Source organism: Phyllostomus discolor, chromosome 4 (assembly GCF_004126475.2).
Source record: "Phyllostomus discolor isolate MPI-MPIP mPhyDis1 chromosome 4, mPhyDis1.pri.v3, whole genome shotgun sequence".
Taxonomy (NCBI): domain Eukaryota; kingdom Metazoa; phylum Chordata; class Mammalia; order Chiroptera; family Phyllostomidae; genus Phyllostomus; species Phyllostomus discolor.
Window position 1 is genome coordinate 1,072,116 of NC_040906.2, and position 25,685 is coordinate 1,097,800.

The following is a 25,685-nucleotide window of genomic DNA, read 5'->3' on the forward strand; positions in this document are numbered from 1 at the left end:
ACACGCCGTTGGCGCTGCCTCGTGTGAGGGGACGACGGCTAGGCCCCTGCGCTCGGCTCCAGGCACCTTCTGCTGGGGCCAGTGCCTTACCCGGGAGACACAGGTGTGGGGACACGTCAGCAGCTATGAAGGGGAGGAACCTGGGGCCAGGCTCAGCCGGCAGGACACAAGTGTTTGGGGGTCTGCCCCGTGACTCTAGAGCTGATTGCACCTGGACCCCCGGGAGGGTGCGGGGCCCCCAGACATCCTGCGGCTCCCGTGGCCACCTGGGGCCAGGGCCCTGCTGTGCGCAGCAGTGGGGAGGTGGCCGGTCCTGGGCATGGCCAGCGGAAGGCCACACCACTGACAGCTATGGACACGCCCGTCAGAGCCAGGGTGGTCACAGCACGCCTCTCCTGACCACACAGCGCCCTCCGTGGGGGCGGGAGGGTGGAGTGCCGTCGTCCCCAGTTCACCAGCCCTGCTGCAGGGCCGTCGGGGCACACGCTGAGGCTGTGTGGAAAAGACACAGTGCGAGAGGCTGTGGGCCCAGTGGTGGCCCGGCAGCCGGGCCGGTGACCACGATGCAGTGACACCTGCCCTCGGTGGGGCCAGCGGTCAGCACACATCCCTCCCCTCCAGTGAGTCGGCCTGGGCTGGGCAGAGGGGAGCCCGGGGACCTCAGCACCTCGGACGCCTGGCGGCCTGCGGGGGAGGCCTTGCAGTGCCCGGGCGAGTGGCCCCGCCCCGGGCAGCGCTGACACTCGAGCTGTCAGAGACCCGAGTTTGCCACGTGTGGGTGGTTTGGCGCGGGCACGATGGTGAGGGGCCACAGCGTGTGTCTGCGCACGCCCTGCTGGTGGGAGGCCCACGGGGTGTCACCTTGCTGTGTGCTGGGGGGAAGAGCCTGCTTGGCCGGGAGGGCACGGCCCTGGGCTGGGGCAGGTGTCCCCCGGCCGCACCCTGGGGTTGGGATGTGTGCGGTCCCCACGTAGCTGTCGTTTCGGGGGCTCCTGTCTGGTGACACCGTATGGGCAACGGATGCAGAAGTTGAAGAACATCTCATCTCTGAAAGCTGAGCCCGCTCCACAGTGATGGGGATTCTGCGCTTTTCCATGGGAAGTAATCACTCCGGGATGCAGACTAGGGGGTGAGTGACGAGAGACGCAGCGCTTGGCGGCCCACCCGGCCCCGGAACACCCGGCCCCTCGAAGCCCCCTCGGCGCTTCACCTGTGGCAGTTCAGCTTGTCTGGTCCCCTGGGAAGCTGCCCCGTTCGCACGTGAGGGCGAGGAGTGGGGGGAGCACACGGCGCCGTCTCGGGACAGCCTGGACACACTTCTACCAGCAGATTCAGAGACGGCGGCTCCGTGCGGTGGGGGAAGGAGGGGAGCGGTTTCGCCCCCGTCCACGGAGCCTCCTGTCACTGAGCCGCCGTCCCTTCTCCCAGGGCTGGCGGCGAGGGTGAGTCCCGTGAGGTTGGGGACCTGGCGTGTGCTGGGTTTACGGTGGTAGCAGCCGGAGGGCGTGAGGCTGCTCGTCACGGGCCCGAGGTGTCCCGTGTGGGGCGCCGACCTAGGCCCTGGGTTCCTTCAGGGCTGCGGCCGTCTCTCCGCCTAGGACGCCCCTGGCCTCGCTGCCTTGTGTGGAAACTCTCACGGCTGTTGGATGTTAAACGGCCCAGAATTTCACACTTAAAAGTCACATCTCCAGGCCTCTGCCTGCCAGAATCTTTTATTTTCTTTAGCAGCTAAAGGAAACAAGTATTGTTTTATCTGGACACTTGATCCGTTTGGACCCTTCATCGAGAGTGTTTATTTTATCAAGAAGTTTAGCCGTGCTGCTAAAACCACGGTGTGGCCGGTTATCGGCGTGCAGCCAAAGGGAGCGGGCCCGGGGCTGGGGGCTGCTTCGTTTTGGGGGGAGACCGGTGCTGTGTTGCCACTGCTGGTGGTTCCCGTGTGCACGCTGTGTGTCTTCACTGGCGCTCCCGTGGCCCGGTGCTGCCTGCGGCCCGTGCCTGTGCCCGCGTCCCCCAGCATTGGGCCCGGCTGTCCCAGAGTGGCCGGGGTCGGGGGGCAGGGGCGCCTGCTTTGGCGTCGCTCGGCAGGACTGGGCAGCTCCCTGCTGGGACGTGCTGAGAGCTGTTGCTCTGGAGTGCAGAGCCCACGGGGGAGCTACAAGGTGAACCCGCCCCAACAAACCCCAGGGACAGGAGACGTCAGTCTTCTGCCACGCGGCCACCTGCCGCAGAATGACCCTCCCCAGCACAACCGCTGGGCCCGACGGGGCGGGCTTCGGTAAGGGTGTTTGCGGGACAGAACAGCATTCGAAAAGCTCACCGTGCCAATAGGACTCAGAAAAGTCACAGCCAGGAGTTCGTTTTCTGATTAGAATTTGAGTTAATTTAAATTAATTCAGTGTCAGTAGCTACTAAACGGGGGCACGTTCAAATGGAAAGTTCTTTCATGTGCGTGTTTCTGTCCGAGAACCGGGCTCGGGCCGCGCACCCCTCGTCCGCCTCCGTGGGAGTGAGCACGTGGCCAGCGCCGTCCGTGAGCTCCAGCTGGTCCGAGAGGGGCCACCTGACATGCGTCCCCCGTGCCATGCCTGGCGGCTGTGGGAGGGCAGTGCCCAGGGCTGTGCGGGCTCGCGGGTTGCCCAGGCGGTGTGAGGAAGGCAGTGCAGCGGGGCGGGGCAGCTGGGGGCGGGGCCATCTGTGGGGCGGGGCCATCTGGGGGCGGGGCCAGCTGTAGGCGGGGTCCGCTGTGGGGCGGGGCCAGCTGTGGGAGGGGCAGCTGGGGCGGGGTCAGCTGTGGGGCGGGGCCAGCTGGGGGCGGGGCCAGCTGGGGGCGGGGCCAGCTGTGGGGCGCGCAGGTGTCAGTTTCGGATCTTTCTCGGATGCAGGACGGTCTTTGAGGAGTCGCTTTATTCTCTCTCTCCCCCTGCCCCCCAGCCCGAAGTGTTCAGTGGGCGACTCTCCACCAGGTAGACCTCCCACCGACCCCACCACTCTGCATGTGGATCAGGAGACAGAGGGTGACCAGCCCCCTTGTTCCGCCCGCACCAGGGCGACCTGTCTCCTGACAGCGTGGGAGTGGCCCGCTTCCTTCCGCCCGGTCCAGGCCCTGCCGTGCGGGGCCGTGCAGCTCGGGCTTCCTCGTGTCCGTCCTTGCCCAGCGCGGTGTCTGTGCGACGCGCCCGGCCGCCGCTTCCAGTGCCGCTGTTTGCTCTCGAGGCTGGTGGCATTCCGCGGTAGGACCGGCCACGGTCTGTGCGTCCGTTCTGCTGTGCGGGGCCGGCTGGGACGTGTCCCGTGTCTGGCTGCCGCCGGTACTGCTGCTGCGTCCTGCTTGTGAACGGCTTTGGTGAGCAAATCCACGCGCTTCTGTAGCGCGCGCGCCCAGGAGTGGCCTTGCTGGGCCCAGGTGTGTGCGGTGCAGCTTCCGTGCTTGTCGCCAGGCAGGTCCCCACGGTGTCGTGCCGCTCACACTCACGGCCGCGTGTGAGCCCCAGCTCTGCTTGCGCGCCAGCGCCCGGTAGCAACTTCAGTTTGCATTTCCCTGCGAGTGCGCAGCTGAGCGCCTCTTTGTACCCGTCCGACGGACCGTTTGGCGTCCTCCAGTGTGAAGGTGCCTGTTCGCACCCTTTGCCCGTTTTTTATTTGTGTTGTCTGCGTTTTTAAACGTGGTGGTTTGTAAGACTTTACTATCTATTTGGGGTCCCGGTCCTTTGCAGGATGTATTTTGGGCAGATTAACTTCTCCCGCGCTCTGCACACTGGGCGTTTGACAAACGGAGTTCTGAGTTGGATACAGAAAACAATGTATTGTTTTCTTCCCCCTTGTGGTCAGTGCCTCAGAAGAAGGTTGAAAACTCCGTTTAAGAACCTTTGTCTGCCTGCAGATCTGTCTCCTTGCTGCCCTCCCGGCCCTGCTGGGCTGTCTGACCCGCTGCCTGTGTGATCCATCTCACTGAGGCCCCGGGAGGTGGGTCGGGGCTGGCTCGTCCGAGAGAAGGTGGCAGCAGGCCCGGCCCCCTCGGCTGTTTCCCTGTGGGTCGGAGGGCAGCCTGTGCCCTCACCACGTGACTGGGTTTGTGCTGGTCTCACTCCGGAGTGTTCTGTTTCTTGTTCTACTTGTCTAGTCTTATACCAGTGTCTGTGTACACAGGTGTATAGGAAACCCTGAGATTTAGTAGAGGAAGTCCTCCGGGTCTTTTTTCCTCAGGATCGCTATCCTGGGTCCTCTGCACATCCATGTAGCATTCACAGTTTAACTTGTCAGTTATTAAGGAAATTCTAGGGGGATTTGACTGAGATTGCATTTAGTTTGGGGAACACTGATTAATTTGGGGAACACTGATATCTTAATCATGCTGGACCTCCAGTCCACACACACTGTATGTTTCTTCGCTTATTTAGGCCTTTAATTTCACTTCTAACATTTCATAGTTTGACGTGTTACGTTCTCACAGCTTTTGGTAGATCTGGGCCTGGATGTTTGCTGGTTTGCTGCTATTGCGTGCTGTTGTACACAGTATCTCTTTTATTTTCTAGTTGTTGCTGGTGTGTGGGAGTAAAGTAGCTTCTTGTGTATCGACCTTGCACCTGGTGATGTGTGACGTCCACATAGGAGTCCGCCGGGCCCTGGCAGACCGTCTGAGTGTTGTGTGCGCGGGGCGTGTGGTCTGTGAGCGAAGCTGCAAGTTCGTCTTCATCCCGTCTTCATCCCTCGTGCCTTCCGTTTCTTTTTCCTGCCGCGTGGCCCCGGCCAGCATCTCCGGCAGGCCGGTGACCGCCAGTGGGGAGAGGGGCCTCCCGGGCTTTCCCCTTCGGGGAAGGCCCCTTGGTGCCTTCTGCTGGTGACCGCCTCGCTTCCTCCCTCCTCGGGGGGCAGAGGCTGTGTGGTCGTGCCCGCAGCCCCGTGCGCCCACCAGCCTGGCAGGCCACGGCGCGAGGAGGGGGGGGGGGGGGCGCATGGACCTTGAGCCGTGGCCGTTCTTTGCCGGCGTGACGGGATGCAGAAGGTCGCGGTCAGCAGGCAGATGTGTCCCCCTTGCTGTCTGCCACGTTTCTCTGTGGCCACTTAACAAGAGTCTAAGGAGTGTGTTCTCTTAAGAATTTATCATTGTAAGACTCTTGCTCTTCGGAAGGTTTATGGCTTATTCCGTGAAATCGGGTCAACTGAAATGCCCAAGGGCAGCCGAGGGAGGAAGAGCTGTAGGCGACTCAGCCCCTTGGAGGGGGAGGTGCCAGCACCCACTTCAGTGATGCGTTTGGTTTCATTTCTTCTGCGTGGAACGGAAATAAAGAGAAAGACAGCGGTGTCTTCACGTAAACAGACTCTCAGTGTCGGAGACTGCCTGATTGGCGGGTGACCGCGCCCCCTTCGAAGGAGCCTGTCAATCGGAGTTACAGACGCTTCCCTACGGCTCACCCTCCCAGGTGTGGGCTCGAGGCGTGTGCCGCACATCCGGGGGGGAGGGCGCGGCTGTGGGGGTGTCTGTGTTCCGAGCCCCACGTCCTGCGATCGTCCAGCGCTCGTCAGGACGGTTCGCAGTGGCAGGAGGGGCGCAGACGCAGGTGCCGGACGTCGTTTGCGAGGCGGCGTGGAGGCTCCTGACTCCGCCAGCTCCTGTGATTTCCGATGTCTCGGTGCCGCTCGCCGTGTGCGTTTCCTTAGAGGAGGGTGACCTGCCGTTAGGAGAGTGTCCTCGGGTGTCTCCGTCAGGGCAGAAGGACCTGTGTCACACTCGCGTCTTGTCTTACTTGACCGGTAGCTCTCCGCTGTGCTTTCACACTGTGCATGTTGCAGGGGGCCGTTCAGGGGCCTCCTTCTGCAGGGGGTGCTGCTGCACATGGGGGCGGGGACTGTGGTTGGACGAGTCGGGGGTGTTCCTGAGCGCTCTCCTCTCAGACCGGGTCCTGGAGAGTTTGGTGGCGTCGCTTTCTCTGTCGCGTTTCAGCTTTCAGCTGGGAAGCGGCGTGTTCTCAACTTTTCTGCTGTGTCCCACCACTTCCATTAAAATATGCAGATTCCTTCTGTAGCCAGGTGTGTATTATTACCTGTTGCTCTGTCAGTAGCCCTGACCTCCTTCCTCTGAGCAGAGGCATCCTGAGCAGAGGAAATCCAAAAAGCCACATGCTTTTGGATTTCTGGAATCTTCTGCATTAGATGTGGTTCTCAGAGCGAGTCCAGTAGGTCCATGCGTGGGCCCTTTAAGAGGAACTGCCTGGGATTCCAGCACTTTCTGTCTTCCGCAGCCTCAATCCCCGCTGGTTCTGGCGTCCACAAGTTGTGGGGACTTGTCTTCCTGGTGCCAGGACCCTGGGCTGGGGGTCTTGCTCCTGCGACATCCCTCCCGACCTCTGTCCGCCCCGTGTGGGTGTGGGAGCAGCCTGGGCCGCGTCTCCATGCCCCCACCAGTCTTGAAGTGGTTTTTTCTTGAGTTCCTTAGGTGCGGGACCCCCATCCAGCTCAGTTTCTGACAGTCCCGAGTGCCGGTGGGTCTGCGTCTCAGCCGTGACTTGGATGCGGCTGAGCGAGGAGGCGTCTTCTCCAGAAGAATAGCTGTGGCCCCGGCAACTCCCCTCCTGCCACCTCCCGGGGGCGGAGCCTGCTGTTTCTGCAGTTTGCTGTGGACCTCAGCCCCTTTCGAGCTGACTCCTGAGGGGCACCCAGGACCCTTTTCAAAAGTTCATCCCGCTCTGTGCACCTGTCGCCGGGGCGGGGCTGACAAGGACAAGACAGACCAGGAGGGGTGCACTCTCCTCTGTGCTTGACCCAGCGCCCGGAGCTTTGAGGGGAAGACAGCAGGGGCGGGGGTGAGGGGGACCGCTGGCTGGGAGCTCAGGAGAAGCCTTTCCGGGGAGACGGGCTTGGGGAGGGGCCACGGTTCCAGCGGGGGAAGGACACGGGAAGGTCATAGCTTCTTTGCTGGGGACACGTCTGTGAGCCAGTCTGGAGACCTTGGTGTTCCAGCTGCCTTTGCCCCCGAGCCTTTGCCCCACCGTGAGTTCCCGAAAACACTGCAGGGCGTCCGCTTTAGGGAACCCAGCATTTTCCAGAAGGCAGAGACCGGACCGAGGCCTGCAGCTCGCTGTGGCAACACGGGGCCTGGACGCCCCGCAGGGCAGGGCTCTCTCCCAGGCTGGGCGGTGGGGTCTCAGGAGCTCAGGGCCAGTCCACAGGGGGCAGAGGTCCATCCGCCAGCCAGCACAGGTGCCGTCCCACCCATGGGTCCCGTGGGGAAGCTGGCAACTGGGGAGACCTGGGTCGTCCAGGCTGCGGGGGAGCTGCTGTTTCAGCCCCACAGAGCGTGTCCGCAGCTCCGGCCTTGGCGCTGGGGGCGCTGGGGGCGCTGGGATCGCCGGGTCGTGGCTCTCTGTGGCGTTTGTCCACCCAGTCCCATTCCTTCCTCCCCTGGCCAGCTCTTTGCTTTCCTCTGGGAACGACCCCTCTCCTGTTGGAGTCACCACGGTAGGTCTGCTGGTCACGGTGTCCTGCCCTGGCCCCGCAGGTGCGGCCACTGGGAATGAGTCTCGGCCAAGGTCCCTGCGGACTGCCTATGACTTCTGCTGCAGGAGCCCTCCAGGGCCTCTCTGGATCCCCCGTTTCTTCCGGGAGGTTCCTTTGCCTAGATGGCTTCTGTGCTTGTGACCATGGACCCCTGGCAGACACACCTCTGTCTGCAGAGGCCGGCACCTGGAACCTGGGTTCCTGCCTCTGTGGGCTCCCACACTGCACTATAGTTACTTGCTTCTAGAAACCAGGGTTCCCAGGCTGGGCCCTGAGGTTCTGTCTGTCTGCCAGATTCTGGAATTGGTTCTTCAGCCTCCTGGTCCAGGTCCACTGTCTTCCAGGTCATCTGTCTCTGCTTCTCCAGCCCCTAGTCCCCTGCCTTCCTCTCGGGAGGCCGTGGGCCCCAGAACCACCTGGGTCTGAGACAGCCTGTATCAGGGGCGGCCAGGCCACCTGAGGTGCAGAGGAGCCCTGAGGCTGGGCGAGGGCTGTGTGGAGGGTGCGCTCTCCTCAGGGCCGGATCCCCGGCTCTGCAGGGGGACCCCTCCGTGTAGTGGTTGGTGCTATTTCTCGCCTGCCCCAGAGCCCACCCCAGACTCTGTCCTGCCCCGACACCCTCAGGGTCTTCCGTGTCCTGCAGTTTGGAGGACAGGCTATGGTGACCAGCCGCACTGTTCCTAGCAGAACCGGCTTCCAAGTGCATTATAGCAAGGACGTTTATTTCTGACTCGTTTGGTCATGTGCTTGAAAGTAAGAAAAAGCTCACAAGGTAACAGGGTTCTACGGATGCACCCCAGATTTTCACAACCGTGCATGTGTATTTGGGGCATTTCAGAGCATGCGGAAGGAGGCGTATGGGGTGTGGATGCCCGGCAGGCCCGTGTCGGGGGCCCACCCTGCTCCCCAGTTTATTTCGTGCATGTTTGAAGCTTACGTTTGAAGTGCCCGTGACACGGGAAGGTTTTTTAAAAGGAAGAGAAATTTACATCGAAACTCTGAAATCTTAAATTTAAATTGCAAATATCAACACGAGCACATTTTTTTCCCACTGAAACAAATTTTGTATTTCTTACTCCTCACATATCCAAAAATACACAAACAGTTAAACGCAGCCAGGACGTGGGGGCGCCCACGTGAAATACAAACACTCCCAGTGACTCGACTGCTGCCACCAGTGCGTCGCTCACCGAGCTGGGGGCGCAGCGGGGAGGACCGGGCGGGGAGCCGGCGTCGGGACCGAGCCCCGCGGGCCGGGCCGTGTGGGAGAAGGGGCTGCTCGCGTGGGCGGGTCAGCAGCTCTGCGCCGGCGTCGGACACACGAGTACATGCACCGGAGACGTGAGGGCCAAGGCTGCTCGCAGGCGCCGGAGCAGGCCGGACCCCGGGCCGCAGGGAAGGGGGCGAGAGGCGCGGGGTTGCCGTCGGAGGCGTCCGTGCGCGCTCGGGACTTTAGAGACGCAGACCGACGGCTGGACGCAGACGTGGAGCTGGGACGTGCAGTGGGTGCCTGCGCACTGCCTGCTGGGAGGGCCGCGGGCGGTGGCGGCGGCGGCGGCGGCGGCGGCGGCGGCGCAGGTCACCTCGGCTCCAAAGAAAGGGACCCGGCTCCCCGAGAAGCGGTCGATTCCGGGAAAGTAAAGAACGCTTTAAGAAAGAGAGAGCGAGGTGGGGGAGGGGCCTGTCAGGAGCACAGGGGGGCGGACCTGGAGGGGCTCGTCCCGGCCCCGGAACGAGCGGTGGTGGCGGCCCCCGGAACGAGCGGTGGTGGCGGCCCCCGGAACGAGCGGTGGTGGCGTCGGACCAGAACCAGCACGCGCCGGTGCGCCCGCGCCGCTTGTGGGGGCACGGGATTGGCCACACGGAGCCGAGGGGCGTGGCGGCGCACCTGCGCCTGCGCAGTGCAGTCCCGGCAAAGGCGCTGAGGAGAAAGGAGCGCGCTGAGGCGAAAGGAACGGCGGGAAGGCGGGAGCGGAGCCGCAGCGGGTGGCCAGAGGCCCGGCGCCCCGCGGACGCCAGGACGCCGGCCGGGCCGGGGCTGGCCGTCGGTGAGCTCCGTCCTGTGGGTCCGTGAGGCATCTGTTGGGGTCGTGGAGTGTCACGGTCATTGGCGGGAGGGTGTTGGCGGCGTCCCGTGCGCGCCGTCCGGTCCCGCACGCCCCGGTGACCTCCCGCTCGGACGCCCGCCTGTCTTGTCCGCGCCTTCCCGCGAGCTCAGCCGGAGGTCTCGCGGTGTTCCTCGTCCCGGGGCGTCCGCTGTCAGTCCCGGCGCTTTTCCCGCGTTTCCCTCCATCGCCTCGAGGTCCGCTCCTCTTCGCTTGTCCCGGATTCGCCCCGGTCGGTCGTTCGTTCGTTCGTTCCTCCAGGCGGCACCGGGGGGGGGGGGGGGGCGCTGGCTGCGACCCGCGCGGGCGGGGCGGGCTCCCGGCGCCCCGAGTGTCCCCTGCCGCACACGCGGTGACACGCTGCGTTTCCGTTCCCGTCCAAGGCCTCCGCTCCGGGACTCTCCGGCCCGCGTTCCCATGGCTCCTCGGCCCGGCCCCGGGGAGTGCGTCGGCTCCCAGACGCCGGGGTTCCGCCTTCACCGCGCCGTGTTCAGGGGACGCGCCCGTACGGCCCGGCTCCAGTCCTCTAGACCGTGCGGAGCCTCGTCTGGCGCCGCGGAGCGCTCTGTCCCGGCGGGCGTTCCGCGCGCCTCCAGGAGGAGTGCGGGGGGCGCGCACTCGCCCCTCCGCAGGGCGTCCTGTCCTCGTCCCGGCGGCGGCAGTGGCGGCGGCGCGGCCGTGTCCTCCGTGGTTCTTCCCGCCGGGTGTCCGGCTGCACGGCCGCCGCTTCCTCCTCGCAGCGCCGCTCCGTCTCTCCTCCGGGGAGGGGGGGCGCTGTTCTCCCTCCCGAGGGCGCTCCCGGCCCCGCGTTAGCGTGACGGCGGTGGCTTCCGCTCGACGAGCGGTTGCACGATACGTATTCTTCCCGCCTTCCCCGTGCCGCCTGTTTGTATCCTCATGCCGGAAGCGGGCTCTTCGCGGGCAGCGCTTTCGCTGGGTGCGTGAGCCTGGGGAAGGCCGGTGTCCCCGCGTCCCACGCTCGGCCCCTCTCTGGACCCTTGGCGGCCGGCCCCGCGTCGTCCTCCTCCTCGAGCTCTGTGGGAGCGGGGTCTGCCCTCTTCCCCGGTCCGCGGGGGCGGGGGCGGGCCGTTGGCACGGTGGCCGATGGAGTGGGGTTTGAAGCGGCCTCTCTCCGCCTGTCACGGCTTTTTGTTTTGTCTGTTTCCTGCCTGCCTGTGGGTTGTTTTTGTTATTTCTTACTGGCACGTTAACTAGGACCTTAGTGGCCGCTTCACGCCGCGCTCCATGTCCGGTGTGGGGACCCGGCCCGCGCGCCTCTGGTGCGCCTGGTCTGGGCTACTTTCGACGTGTTTCCTCGGTCCCTGTGCCGTAAACTTCTCGGTACATTGCTGTTCTTGCTCAGGCAGTTCTCTCCTCGAAAGCCAACCTACGAGGAGACTTCTGAGTTTACATCCGTGGTTCGCATTTCCGAGGCTCCTCCTCTCCCGCCTCCGCGAGGAGCTGCGGCCCGGCGGGCGGTCCTGCCCCTCCGCCTGAAGGACCCGCTGCGTGCGGGTCCGCCGGCCGAGCGTTTTCAGCCTCTGCGCATCCGAGGGCTGCTCCGCCGCTGCCTCAGCGTGTGCTTGAGAGCCCACCGCCCGTCCGCCGCCGGAGCAGAGCCCGGAGCAGGCCCCTAGCCAGCACCGCGGTGGACACATGGGGTAGGGGCCGGCGCGCATGGCGTTGGCGCAAAACCCAGCCCGGGGCCAGAGCTGTTCTCATGTGCCGGCCTCAGAACGGTGTCCCGGGATGAGGGAAGGGACCTGCTCCGAACTGCAGAAGGTGAACTTACCTCCGAAAGTGATGTACTGCCGAAGTCAGAGAGCGAACTCCACGAGCCTGGCTGGGAGAAGGCGCGACCCCGCATGCACACGGGAGAAGGACGCGAGGAGGGAGGGACCCAGGGGAGGACGAGAGAAGGCCGAGCTGTGAGGGGAGCGGCTGGGGACGGGCAGTCGGGTGTAAGCCTGCAGTAGAAGCCGTGAGGAGTGAAGTGGTTGCGCGGATCACGCGCCTGCGAAGAGGCCTGGGTGGGAGAACGACCCAGGGCGCGCGTGCCGTGGTGACGGAGCGAGCTCAGCTGGACGTCCGGGGTGCCCCGGAGAAGCCAGAGCCGGTTAACGGAGCGATTGTCACCACGGTGCGGAGGAGCACTGCCCCGGCAGAGAGGCCGGTAAAGAAACGGGGCTCTTCCCGTACCTCTTCTGAAAACGTCTTTTTGTTTCGAGGTTGAAAAAATTCTGGCCCGATCCAGACAGAATCCAGTGACAGTAACAGCAGCAGCACCGTCAGCCCCAGAGCTCCCTGGGGGGAAGCCCCACCCTGCCGATGGGCGTGTCCTGCGGAGCAGGGGGCGGGGCGGTGTGTGCGCACGGACCTGTTGGGGGGAATGTCGGCGGCTTTTATACCCAGTGAGGGGTGACTTGGGTGGAGAGCCAGCTAACGTGTGCAAGGCTTTGGAATCATGCCAGCTGTGGGGTCGGCGAAAAGGTTCGTTTTGTTATTTTTTCCAGTAAAATGGCTCTGGTGGTGCTTAGTCATCTTTAACTTCGTTCGAAACAGTTTTGTTAGATGGTGTTGTGACAGCTGTCATGTCAGTGTGCATTTAAAAAAAACATCAAAATTGGCGAATTTTTGCGTAGCCATTTTAATATTGAAGATGAGAGAAAATACACAACATTTTCAGTGTATTATGCTTTATTATTTCAAGAAAGGTAAAAACAACTGGAACGCACACAAAGATTTGAGCTGTGCATGGGAGCGCGCTGTGCCTGATAGAACGTGTCAGAAGAGTTTTGCGCAGTTTCCTGCTGGAGATTTCCCATTGGACGGCGCTCCACGGTCGGGGAGACCCACTGAAGCTGACGGCGATCACATCGAGACAGTAATTGAGAACAATCAACGTTCTACCACGCGGGAGAGAGCCGTCATATTCAGAATATCCACATCATTAAAGTTATTGGTGAACATGAAGAATGTGCCTTTTATTCTACAGGAAAACTAAATGGACCTTTTGGCCAGCCCACTACACTGCCTTCAAGAAAAGCTCCTTCTGACCAAGACGTGAATAAGAATTCTGAGCCTGAGAGCTATGCCACTGTGTTTCATGGGGAAGTAACCAGCTACAGAACCGCAGTCATTCAGATATTAACCACAGAGTTACAGAGAATTTGAACTTGGAAACCACCTAAATAGCCGGTCCTGGGGAGTGACTGCTTCCAGGCTGTGTGGGCCAGGTTCTTTGATTGTGAGGAATCGGGAAACTGGCCTTGAGTGATCTCATCAGGAGCAGGGATTCGTCACGCTGGCAGAGGACAAGATGGCAGACAGGCCTCAGATGGGCCTGAAGCCAGGGTCAATGGGAGGATTTTCATAAGGACCATTTTTCAGGGTATTTCTATGTTCTGATTATAAAAGTGACACATGCTCATCACACGGTCTAAACAGCCCCTTGCCGATGCCGGGGCGAGGAACGGGTGCTTGGTGGTGGGAGTTCATGGACTCGCGTCGGTGCTCTTCCGCTCAGGGGTTGCAGTGCCCAGGGTCTGGTCCTGGGGAGAAGGGGTGACAAGCTGCCCGGTCCCAGATGCCCGCCCGACGTGGTGGAGGGGCGGCGTCCTCACCGAGCCTTGCAGCCAGTGCGGCCGGGGGAGTTAAGGACCCTGGAAAACCGGTGTCAACGCAGTACAGAGTCGGGGGCCGCGGCTGAGAGCTGGCAGTTTGGGCATAGGGCAAGGGAAAACGTGTCAGGAGCTTACACATGTTGGCCCCATTGTGACGGCATCACAGGTGACTTTGTCAAAACCCCCCTGTGACGGGCGCGTGCTACTTCACAACGAGGACACAGGAGACAGCCACTCTGGAGAGGGGCCGGGAGCAGCTGGAGTGCGGCCGCTGTTGCGTGCAGCTGGCCCTCGGGGGCTGTGGCCGGGCGGGCGGGATGGAGTCCCTGTGCTGCGCTCTCTGCCGACGGGGTGAGGTCGCTCTCATGTTTTCACTGTGTTTGCCCGTTTTACTGACAGCCCCCGCTCCCCGACAGTGCGTCCTGTCAGCAGAGCTGCCCAGGTGGTCGTTGGTCCATTCCAGGCGGTGGGAACGAGCGAAAACAGATCCGGGGCTCCTCTGCGCACCCACTGACTGTGCTGTCTCCTCTGCCCCACTGCAGGCCCTCCCCTGAGCCGGTGGATGCCCTGCCTCACCCCGAGGCGCTGACGTGCCCCTGCCCCGGCCCGCCGCTGGGCTTGCATGTGTCCCCGGGACTCTGGAGCTGCGTGGAGCATCGTCCCCGTGGAAGTTTCCAGCCGCTGAGTCACGGCGAGGCACAGACGCTGCCAGCGATGAGCTCCCAAAGCCACCCAGGTAAGGGCCGGTGGGGCTGCCCTGGGCAGAAGGGGTGTCCCTGGCGGCGGCACTCATCTCGGGCTGTGGACGTGTCTTCCTCGACAGTGGCCCTGCTGGTCCTGCCTGCACTTGGCACAGTGCTGGCCGCCTGTCCTTCATCTCGGGGGAGGAGCCAGCCGGCGGGAGACTGGGCCGGGCGGCTCACCTGAAGGCAGGCCCGGCTGCTGTGCCAGGGCTCAGGCGTGGAGCTTGTGGGAGGTGACACCTAAAGGTCACTTTGTGACTTGGAGAGTTGATTTCTCATCCAGGTTCTTTGTTTGGGGGGGGCTGTGGGGGGCTGGGGCTGGGTGTGGCTCAGGAGCCCCTTGCGGTGTGCCTCTGTGAGGCCCTACACTCGGGGTGCCACACGGGTCGGTCCTCACAGCGCCCAGGTGCTCTCAGGCCTGGATGGAAGGAGGGGCTTGTCTGGGATCCCATATTGGGACCCACGTCTGTGTGGCCCTTACCTTCAAACATTCAAAAGTGTGCGTGGGCACACGCCTTAGGATTTCTTTCTCCCCTTGCAAAGCCCCAGCGTGCCACCTGCTGCCGCTTCCAGCCGCCCTGTGTCCAGGGAGGGGGCGGCCTTCACATGCTCACCCCTGGGTCAGCCCGGCGGTGGCATCCGGGTCTCCTGCTTCGGGATCGCCTGGGACCTTCTTGAACCTCCCCTCGGCCTGATGGGCGTGGCCGGAAGCCGGCAGGGCAGGAGGCCCGGGCGCCTGCAGACGTGAAGGTTTTACGGGTGTGAGCGTTCGCCGGGGAGGGGCACTGGGCGGAGGACAGACTGCAGTGTCACCATCGAGGTGTGTCCGCGGAGGCCGGAAGGTGCCCTGCTCCCCTGCCCTCTGGCTGCGGGAGGCGGGCCTGCGCCCTGCGTCTGAGCCCCGGCCGTGCGCAGGTGTTTTCATGACGCGAAGTCACCCCTTGGGGGATGATTCTGTTTTATTTTTTTTTATGTTTTAATGTATTGTGAGCACTTGTCGGTATAAGTCAAGCTGACTTTTGACAGCTGGTGGATGGGTGTGGACGTGGGGGCGGCCCCACGTGTGTGCAGCAGCCCCGGGTTGGCGTCAGACCGCGGTCACTCCGTGGTTGGTGCACGTACTTCTCTAAGTGTCCCTCCGTGCCGGATCGGCGCTCGGACGGAACCGCGCAGCCGGCGGGCGAGGCGGCCGTGCACGCTCGGAACCGCGGAGCCTCGGGTTCGCTTCTGTGGTGCTCCAGAGACTGTCCGCGGGTCTCTCGGAGGCCTGAGCTGCTTCCTCCTCAGCCGCGGTGGTGGTGCGCCTGGGGCCCAAGCCCTTGGACACTCCCGTCCCTCGGGTGTTCAGGTGTCCTCCAGGGCTTCCCTGTCCTCCCCGAGCAGCCCTGTGCCGCACACAGCGCTGGCGGGGGGCTGGGCCGAGCCGTGGGGTGGTGCCCTCCGCGAGTGTGCCGCGGCGGTCTGGCCTGCCCCAGCGATGGGCTGGTCTCTAAGATGATTTTCTCGTCACTTGGGTCCCGTCAGACTTGCATTTTCTGGGAAATTGCTCCAAGTTTTTGGTCAGTTGGTGCTGTTTCCCACTGTCTAGCATGGCTGCGCACCCTTTAATGTTTCTGTTTGCATCTGGTCACTTGAGTGGACTGGGGAGGAGAGAGGTCCTTAGTACTCACTCACTCTGCTCTCTCGAACTCGGGGTTTCTGCTGTCCCGTCCTTACCCGAGCAGGAGCCTGTTTCTGCCCCAGCCTCCCTGCACCCGCACCCTCCAGGCCCCTGGCCCTGGGGGCGGGGTGGGAGGCCCCTCACCTCGAAGGCTATGTGCCCTACCCCGCCGCGCCCCTGGGGCCCCGGCTGTCCCCGCCGCACCCACACTGGCAGTGCAGCGCTCAGCCCGGATGATAACACGGCCTTTGTGTTTGACGTGTCTGCTTTTCCCTCCCTGTTTTCCCTCCACACTCCCTCCGGCGGCGAGGCGTGCACCGGGTTTTATGGCCCTTCTTTACGAGCGCGCCAGAGCCGGCCGGCGCTCTGACGTAAAACGGCTCGCTGCTGGGTTTTATTGCTCTGAATCAGTGTTTGCGCCGATGTGAGCAGCCTGCGGAGAGGGCTGGGTGGACTCAGCCTCAAAGAACCCTTCTCTGACGGCGAGAAGAAGGGAAAGAGGTTCTGAAATAGTGTGCTTGTTGCCCAGCCCCATGCTCCAGCCCTTCCCTGCGGGACGTGCTGATACGGGTCAGGAAGGGTGCACAGGACACAGGGCCCGCCTGTCAGGGCGTCCCTGGGTGAGACGGGGAGGGGCCCAGTGTGACCCGCCTTCGGGACAAGCAGAGGTCCTTTCCTCCCTGTCTTTGTCCCTCCCGCCCCCAGCAGACTGCGCCTGGGGGTGGATAACCCAGCTGGCTCACAGGAAAACCTGACAGCGACAGGTTTTCCCCGCTCCAACCCGCAGGGTGCCTTCTTGGTACCAGTGGTGCCGGAGGAATCCTGCCAGTCTCAGGGCCCACCTGGCAGGCACTCGGGGACCGGTGTGTGGTCATGTGCACCTGAGTCTCGATAGAAAACTGGTTGATCAGGGTGGGAAGTCAGGTGCCCTCTCTCCCCCTGCATCTTGGAAGGTGGCACAGACCGTGTCTCGGGAACAGCAGACTAGCCGTCCCGAGGAAGGCTCGTGTACGTGCGATCAGTGGTTTCACGTGGACCACCCTTTGACTTCTTAGGGGCTGAAGTACCCTGTCTACACGGAAGGACTGAACTCCAGTCACTAGACTCTGTGGCCGCCAAAGAACCTGCGCCTGCAGGGGCTTGGTGGAGTTCCACAGAGCCTGATTTCTTCAGGTCTCCCTCGGGTTTCCATCCTGGAGGCCTTCCCGGAGGTGGCTGGCTGCCCTCCGTAGGTCATCCAGACGGCCCCCTCTGTCCTCGGGCCTGGCTTCCGGGGCCTGATCTGCAGTCAGTTTATTGCAACCAGTTTGGCCGCCAAGGTCATTATGTTTTAAGATAGAAGTTCTATCAGAAAAATATTTTTGTGTCCTTTACATTGTGCTTTGCAATAATGGGATGTTTCAGGGATATTGCCAAGTTTTAGGGACTTTAAAGAGAGAAAATGAATTTTGAGGACCTGCAGTTAACACAAAGACATCAGTTTCGAGCTGCTGGTGACAGATGGGTTCTGGGCCTGGATTGAGCCCTGTGCGGCCTTGCCCCTGGGCTGGGGAGGCACGGGGCAGGGGGCAGGGGGTGCAGGAGGCTCGGGCCAGGAGGGCAGCCTCGTTCACGCCCAGCAGGATGCAGCAGGTGCGGCAGCTGGAGAAGAGCTTCCAGATCCTTCCCTGAAGGCATGAGAGTCCCCAGCGTTTGGCTGGAGGCGCTGAGCCCTTAGGGGACCAGGGAGAGAGACGGGGCTGACACCAGGCTGCAGGCACCCAGGCAGGTGTGAGTGTGTGTGTTGGGGTGGTGGGGCCCTAACTGCCCCAGCCGAGCTGAGTGACTGCGGGAAGTTGGTGGGGTTTCAGAACCGCCTCCCCGGGGCCTTGGCGAGCCCCAGGGGGGCACTTGCAGCTTAGCGCCCTCCCCTGAGCCCTCCCCCGCACCCTATCCGCCTTCATTATCTGGGAGCTTAATCAGTCAAGGTTTGTTCTGCAAATCATGGAGACATAACGACTTCTTTTTCAACCTACTTCTTTTTTTAATCCCCAAATTGTGTTTTGTCTTTAAAAATCACGAATACTCAGTCGTTCTGAAGAGCTCAGAAAATTCACTGTCAATGAAGCATTGATGGTTTGTTTTGGCAATTCTCTGAAAATTCTTGTACAGTTTGTGGGACATTTGCATGTATGTCCTTTTTTCAAAGCCACCATTGTAGAAATGCAAATTTCTGAGTTCTGCCAGGCTGAATGTTGGATGATTAATGGCATTGAGATTTAAGAATGAGCTGCCGGCAGGGATTTGACACACAAGCCCAGCATCAGAGCCCATTGAGAGCAGCTTGGCGCTGGGACCCAGAAGCTGTCACTGGGGCCCCCGGTGGGGGCAGGTCTGCGTGGACAGGTGTGCGGGGCCCGGGGGTGCTGTCGACCCGGCTCCGTTGAACCAGAGGTGGTTCAGACTCATGGCAGCGACACGTCTGCCTGCTCCCCGCTCGCCCCCAGTCCAGGCCCGCCCCCGGGGCGTCCAGGCCGGATGAATGGTGACTTTGTTCCGAGTTGGGGCCTGCAGTTACTGCATTTGTTTCGCACGATGCCCTGCGTGGGCAGCTCCGGGGCCACGTTTCCCGCTTTGTAGCTGAGTGAATCCGTCTTCACGGCTGCGTCAGCCAGAGGCCGGCCTGGAGCAGAACTGGGCGCCTGTCCGGAGGGCAAACTCGGGGCACACTGGGCCCCCTTGGGAGCTGACCTGTCCACGTGCAGGGACCTCCGATGCCCCAGGGCCCTTGGTTCAGTGTGGCTCCTGCGGTGACAGGGGACAGGCCAGGGGACGGCGAGCTGAGTCTGGAAGGGCTGGGGGGGGGGACTACTGCCACCCAGGTTGACGTGGTCCCATGACCCTGAGCTTGGAGAAGGGATCGTGGGCCTTGCATCCCCTGCCCTCGCACTGTGCCCTTGGCGGGGACACAGGAGGTGTGTCCCCTCGGTGTGGAGGAGCGCGGCCTTGCTGTTGAACTTCTCGGCCTTTGTGCTGCTGGGATGTGTGTGGGAACACTGTGAACTCTCCCTGACCCCCGCCCACCCTGAGGAAGCTGGGCCGTCTCGGAGGTTTGGGCTGAAGCTTTTCACTGTGTTTCCACCCAAGAGCCTTTTATTTGCTTATTCCCGAGAACATGATAAAAAATGGACACCTGTAGGGCGTCATAATGATGAAGAAGTATCAAGTGAGACAAATAACCGAACTTTCTAGGATTGTGTCTGACTGCGTGTTCTTCCCCGGCTGGCTTCCGGCACTCCATCCACCAGTGGGGTGGTGGGGCGGGGCCTTGCAGAAGGGGGAGTGCGGGCGAAGGACACGCCTGTCCCGGCGCCCCCTGTTTACCTGCCCTGCCTCCCCTTCTCGCCCCACTCCCACACCGCGTGCAGACCCTCGGCTCTGCCTCCCGGCGCTGCGACGCTGGCCGCCGGGAGCCTGGCCGGCGCTGTGGCGGCAGGCGGCCCCTGGGAAGACGGTCCGAGTGGGGCTCTGGGGCCTCGGGTCCCTGCGGGACTGAGGCTGGGTGCCCCCCCTCCTGCCGCTGGGCTCACGGCTGTCACTGAGTGCCGCGGCCCTGGCCGGGAACTGGAGCGGTCCGCGGGGAAATGCGGCGCTGGGACTTCTGGGAGTTTTACTCGAAAAGCAGTGCTCAACCTTACAACCTTTTCCTCACTTTTACTAATACTGCATGCTTCTGAAAAGCTGTATTGAGGCTTACTTAAAAGTAATATGTGTGTGTATATGTATTTTTAAATAAAACGTACCACTTCGACATCCGTTGACTTGAAATGGCGTTTGTCAAGAATCCCGGGCAGCTGGTCGGCACGTCTCGGCGCCGCGGCCTTGGCGGCGGCCACAGTGCGGGCGGGGGCCCCTACTGCGCATGCGCCGAGCTCTTCCGCGCGGCCACGACTCTGCACACGGAGCCTCGTGGTGGTCTCGCCAGCCTTTTTCGCGGCGGAGCGTTCGTGGGTGGCGCACGTGGTTTGCCCTTTGAACTTGCAGCTCCGAGGCCATCTCCTAGAGGGCTGCTTCCCCTGAGCCCGCCGTTTGAGCGTGGAGCCGGGAGAACGCCCGGTGTTCGAGGAGCTGAGGCTCCGTCCTGCCGCGTTTGCATTCCTAGCTGTTGGCCCTAGGCATCCTCTGTGGGCAGTGCACTTCTAAGGTCAGCGAGTTTCTCTTGGCCGGGCCCCGGGCGGTGCCGAGGCCATGGAGGGCGGTCCCGCAGAGGGTCCCAGCCCGGTCTACCCGGCTGCGCATGCGCACCGGGGTGTGTCTGGGGCGGGTGTGGCCCGCAGTGCTGATGCTCCGCCTCCTCCGGCCACACACAGTGGTCCTCCAGCTCCCAGCAGCTGGGCACCTGCCTGCCTTCTTAGTGCAGGCAGAGGTGCCGGCCCGCGCTGGGTTGGGGCGAATGCCCTTCGGCCCGGGGCTGCGCGAGGGAACCGCGTGTTCTTTGCGGACAGTATTACACGGTCCGAGGCATAGCCCACTTTGTTTCAGCCTCGTGGTGGGGGTTCGGGGGTGGGGGGGCTCGGTGTCCTTCCTGGGTACGGGTGGCCTCGGGCAGTGCTTCCCAGTGGACGGGCCCGCCGTCTGTGGCCCGGCTCCTCCCGTTACCCGCAGTGGCCTGGCTTTGTGCACATTACCTCTCGCTGTGTCGTGGAGGGGGCGTGTCCTCTCTTGCGGGAGAGGGGCACAGGTCAGTCCCTCTGTGGCTGGCTGAGCTGGGGCTGGGGTGTCCTGGATGTGGGAGAGCAGCAGCAGCCTGGCGACAAGTGACTGCATAGAACCAGGGGACCGAGTGCCCTGGACGCTGCAGCGACTCTCCTGGCCCCGAGGCCCCGCTGGCTTTCGGGCAGGTCCAGCCCTCCAGGCCCCCCTCCACACGTCCGGCTGTGCTCCGCCGCAGCCCGGCTGTCCAGGGGGAGCGCGCGTGGCCCGGGGGCCCCAGCCTGGTCGTGGGCGTGGCTCTCGGTCCTTGGGGGGCTTTTCTTGCCCTCTGGCGTGGGGCTGCAGGAGATCCCAGACAGCGGTTCCGGCCGTCCTTGGTTCTTCTGCTGCGGCGAGGGTCCTGGTGGGTGTGGCCTTGGTGGGCGGGCTTGCAGGGTGTGGCCTCAGCCCCCCTGGATCCTAAGGAGATTCAGCCCAGCCTGTTTCTTTCCCAGCAGCTGTGGGGACCCTGGGCTGGGCCTGGGTGCGATGAGATGGGGTTGGGGGGCCTGCATGGGGCGGCAGGCTCCTTTCCAGCGTCAGCACTACTTGTGAGAAGAGAAGAACCGCTGGGGTCTGGCTCGGCGCCCTCGTTGCCCGAGAACGGTGCTGTAGGGACGTCCTCAACAGTGTCTAGTTCTGAGAGAGTTCGGCTTTGCCTTGGGGCGGGGGGGGGCCAGGGCTGGGTGAGCCCCTGGGCAGAGGCAGCCCTGTGTCTGTGGGCTTCCGTGTGTGACTAGGCCACCTCGGCCGAAGGGGTGTCACTGGGGTTGCTTGGTGCAGCTGGGCTGCCTCCTGAGAGGGGGCCAGGTCACCTCACACAGGCCCTGGCCTTTCGGGGGGCACCTGGCTTTGAGGCTTAGCTTGTGCGCTGCAGCTCGACAGAAGCTAAGGGGGGGGTGTTAGGTGGTCCCTCCCTCGGGAGGCCTCTGCTGGAGCAGTGGGGGGGTAGAGTCCCAGGTAGGGTGGCCCTGTATGTACGGTCAGAACCCTGACCCTCTGCAACAGAAAGGGGGTACACGTCCAGCATGACCCGGGCCGGGCCTGCCGCACCTGGCCTTCCGGCTGCCCTGGCGGGTGGTGGGTCCAGGTCTGTACCGGGATGGGGGTGGTCAGCAGCTCGTTGTACCGCTTCCCTTGTTCCTCCTGAGACCTTGGTTAGAACCGCCCGCTGAGACAACATCTTGACCATTGTTTTCCACCAGCCAGACTCTGCAGTTCCGGTTTTACGTAAACCGAACACACACTTTTCACAAGTTTTGTTAAATACAGGCTTCCTGTGCCTTCGCAGCTCTTGTTGGACACCTTTCAAGCAGATTCCACGTGCACGTCCGTGCTGCACACGGAGCGGTGTCGCTGCGGAGCTGAAGCTAGCTCTGGGGGCCGGGGCTGCGAGGCTCGGGCCGTGCCCATGAGACCGGGGCTCCCGCTCCAGAGCCGTCTGCTGGGGGCTCTCTGGTGGAGGCCCACTCTGGTCTCAGATGCTTGCAGACTCTCGAGGGTTGACGGAGCTCGGCCTCCCATTGAGTCCGGGGTCTCGGCCAGCTCTGGCACGTGCTTGTTAGACCCCACGGGAGCCCCATGAGGGCTGCGGCAGAGCGAGGAGACTCCCAAGAGCGGGGCACGAAGTTAGTTCTTCGTTTTATGTAGTCACATCAGCATTCTAGCATGGGATCTGAAAAACAAACCCGAGTAAGATTTGAACTTGCCATTATCGTTGGCGTGTGGGTCAGCGAGTCACATGTGCACTGGGTGGCGGGGAGGGCTAGAGGGCCACACAGAAGACCGGGGGCGCTCTGTGGGGGGGGGGGGGAGTTGTCTCAGACAAGGGCCTTCGGGTCCTGCTTGGAAGAAGCTGGGCGGGGCCTGTGACCAGGCCGGGAGGGCCGGGAGGCTGGACCGAGGGCGGCGATGCCAGGTCCCTGGCGTGTCCCCACTCTGGGCTGCCGGGACAGTGCTCTGGGGGTCATGGAGCAGCTCAGGGGCGCCGAGAGGGGACCCGTGCAGCGGGCGGCACAGCCCCCGGCTGAGAGCTGGCATTGCATTCAGCTTCCCCTGGCGCTTGTCTCGTGCCTGCGAGCCACCTGGGCCCCTGGCACCTCTCCCTGAGGTCCGCGTGGGGTGGGGTGCCCTCCCTAGTGTCAGCCTGTGCTCAGACCGCGCCTCCCGTCTCTCTTTCCCTCCCTCTCTCTCCGGATGGCAGCCCTCCGTCCCCTCCCGCTCTGCTGGTCGCTGCCCAGGTGGCTCCGGGCTGCCTGTTCTCCTGCAGCGGGCTGCGGCCTCTGCTGAGCGGTCGTCCTGCTGCCGGCTCGGGCTGTTCCTGGAGAGCTCTGTCACGTGCAGCCAGGGCCGCCGCGTGTGTGTGTGTGTTTGGGAGCAGAAGCTGGCTCGGGGCGGGTCTGGGATGTGCTGCTCACTCACCCTCCTCCCTGGAAGCGAGCTGGGGGCTCTGGGGGGAGGGAGAGCTGCAAACGTCGTGCCCAGAGGGTCCCCGGTCCCACCAGGGCCACCAAAGACAAGGGCGGTCTGAGGCGCTGTCCCAGCCCAGAGGGGCCTCAGGAGACCGGCCGGCTAAATGCTGGGTGCTGTCCTGGGTGGGTCCTGGGGTGGAGCAAGGACCCGGGGAACTGAGGAAACCTGAGTGCTTCGTGGCGCGTCAGCACCGGTGGCTCAGGGACCGCAGCGGTGACGGGACCTGTGACCTGGGGGACGGGCACAGTGTGTGGTGGCGGGGTGCAGACGCGCGCTGAGCTCACTGTCTGCTCATGTCCGGCCGGAACAGCGAAGGGGCTGTAGAGGGTCTCTCTCGCTGGCTCTGTCGGCGACGGCAGTGGCCTGTGGACACTTCGGCTTGCAGCCTTTGAAGTTTTTCCCAGGGAGAGTGTTCCAGATCGGTGCCACGGCAGCGTCTTGTCCTTTCTCGGGGTCGGTGTGGGTGCACCCTCATTCACACGGCTGCGCATCGCTGGTGGTGGACGCTGAGTTTGCGTCCAGTCCTCCACCACCGCTGTGTGACCTGCGGCTGTGAGTGTCCCGTGTCCGCATGGGCTTGCAGGGGCCGGGGCCCAGCAGGTGGTTGGGGCCGTGCAGCCCTCCTTGCCCGCCTGAGCTGTTCTCTCGGACCGACAGCCCTGGCTGGCCGCTGGGCACCGCCTCCCGGCCTCTGGCCGCTGGCCAAGCTGGCGCAGAAGTGCCGGGTCTTCCCGCCCGGCCTCCCTCACTCGGGTGTGCGGCTCTGGGCTCCTGGTGGCATGGTGTCCAGCCGTCTGCTCATTCCTGCGTGGACGTGTCCGTCTGTCCGTCCAGTGGTGGGGGACGTTTGGGTGGGCTCCGGCCGGGGGGCGTGTCTGCTGCTGCAGTGTCCCGGGTGTGCCTGGGGCCTGTGCGAGTGGAGTTTCTCCCCCCGAGGAAGGGTGCGCCTCGCGGGTTTCCGCCGGGAGGCCCGCAGGCTCGCCCGCCTCACTGTGCGCTGCCCGCCTTCACCCTGTGGCCTCTCCCGGGCGCTGGAGACGTGGGCCGTGCTCTGGAGTGCGGGCTGAACCTCGGGGGGAAGTGCCCGCTCTGGGCTCCTGCTCATTGAGCAAACCGGGTTGTGCTGCCTTGTGTCGCCTCTCGGAGGAGTTGCTCATGTGGCTGGGGGCTGGGTCCTCTCTCAGCCATTCCCTTTGTCGCTCCCTCTGCCCCTGGGGCCGCTCCCTCTGCCCGTGGGCGGTGCTCTCTGAGGGACGACAGACGCTCCCGCTGCTGGTGGGTCGCCGGACCTGCGCCTCTGTGGAGGCGGGAGCCCTCTGCAGTGCTGCCCTGCAGCACCAGGGACTGGTCCCCGGGGGCTGGCGTTTAAGAAGACTTGGTGCAACGCGGCCACTGAGGGCTGCTCTCCACACCGGTCGTGCCGTTGGCCTGCCGGTGTTTACGAGGGCCGGGCGTCTGTTCCCCGGGTCTGGGCGTCACGGCCACGCCGGCCTTTCACCGCACTCCTGCGCCGCCATCTCACGAGTCGGGGGTCTGTGCGTGGGGTCCCCCGCTCCCGGGCTCATGTGTGGTCCGCCCCTGAAACGGGGATGGCACCGATCCACGCCTGTGGCTGTGGGGTCGGCCACGATTCCTGGCAGTGGGAGCCCTGCGACCCCTGACCGTCTCTTTCAAGGTCGTCCTGGTCCTTCTCGGTCCTGTGCACTTCCGGGCGGGTCTTCTGGCCCGCGTTTCCGTGTGTCTGTGTTTCCATGTTTCCGCCTCGCCAGCGCTGGGCCCCGGTCGGAGCTCATAGGGCGGCCTGTCCGTCGGTTTGACGGGCGTCTTCCCGCCTGTGGGCCTCTGTGTGGGTGGCCGGTCTACAGTGTCTTCAGTCGCAAATTAGAGGTCTCGGGGGAGGGCTTTCGTTTCTTTGGGTAGGTTTGCTTCTAGGTAGTTCTTCAATGCTGTTTTGCTCTTAAGGTCTTGTGTGTTTGTGTGTTTGTGTATAGCAAGGTGATGAATTTTCGTGTAGCCATCTTGTCTCCAGACAGCTTGTGGGGTTCGCTGATTTTCCCAACAGCTTGTCCATAGCTGCCCTTGGCTTCGACCTGTATCGGCAGTGATCATTGCACTTCTGTCTCGCTAACTCTTCACCCTTTATGTCCCGCTCCTGCTCGGTCCCGCTGTCTGGGGCCTGCGCACGCAGGATCCCGGCAGCGTGGACGCCGTTGTCTCGTGTGTGGAGGGTGCGTTCTCAGTGTCGCACCGGTGTCCTGGGGACCTCATGCTCTGTGGGCCTTGGCAGGCCGGCCGCTCTCTCCTGCCCTCGCGCCACCCAGCTGCCCTCCTGGGAGGCGCGAGAGGACCAGGCAGGACCACAAGGTGGTGCGGACATGGGTCTCTTTTGTCTGCGGAGCTGGCCCTTCCGCTCGACCCACACGGGTGGGGTCTTTCCCGCGTCTGCGGGTCATGTAAGTTTCCTCCACTATTTGAGTCCTATCATGAGTCGTCTTGACGGATTTCTGAATGGTCAACCAATCTGACAACTTTTGGTAGTCCTACCTTAATTTTAATGTGCTACCTCTCTTCTTCCGTACCACGGACTTGCCCGCTCCGCGGCTCCCTCTGTCCAGCGTGGACTCAGGAGTGAGGTCCACCTGCCGTTTCCTCGCCTTGGAACCTTCCCCTGAGGGTTGGGTGTCAGGGTTGTGCCGGCCATGCGTGTGCGGGCATCAGCCCATCTTCTGTTCTCCGGGCTGACGGCGCTTTCCATAGAGCAGGGGTGTCAGACTCGTCTTCACTGGGGCCACATGGGCCTTGCGGTGGCCTTCAAAGGGCCAAATGTAACTCTGGGACGGTGTAAATGTGACCA

At 63.2% G+C, this 25,685-nt stretch overlaps 1 protein-coding gene across 9 annotated transcripts in view; it reads left to right on the plus strand.

The window, feature by feature from the left end:
• The window catches only part of HDAC4 (histone deacetylase 4), a 147,099-nt gene that overhangs the window by 16,411 nt on the left and 105,003 nt on the right, over positions 1–25,685 (plus strand). For all 9 annotated transcript variants that reach the window (XM_036022637.1, XM_036022634.1, XM_036022633.1 and 6 more), the window contains exon 2: positions 13,768–13,961. In XM_036022637.1, the coding sequence (XP_035878530.1) occupies positions 13,940–13,961 (22 nt within the window). In that variant the 5' untranslated portion in view covers positions 13,768–13,939. The remainder of the gene's footprint in view (positions 1–13,767; positions 13,962–25,685) is intronic.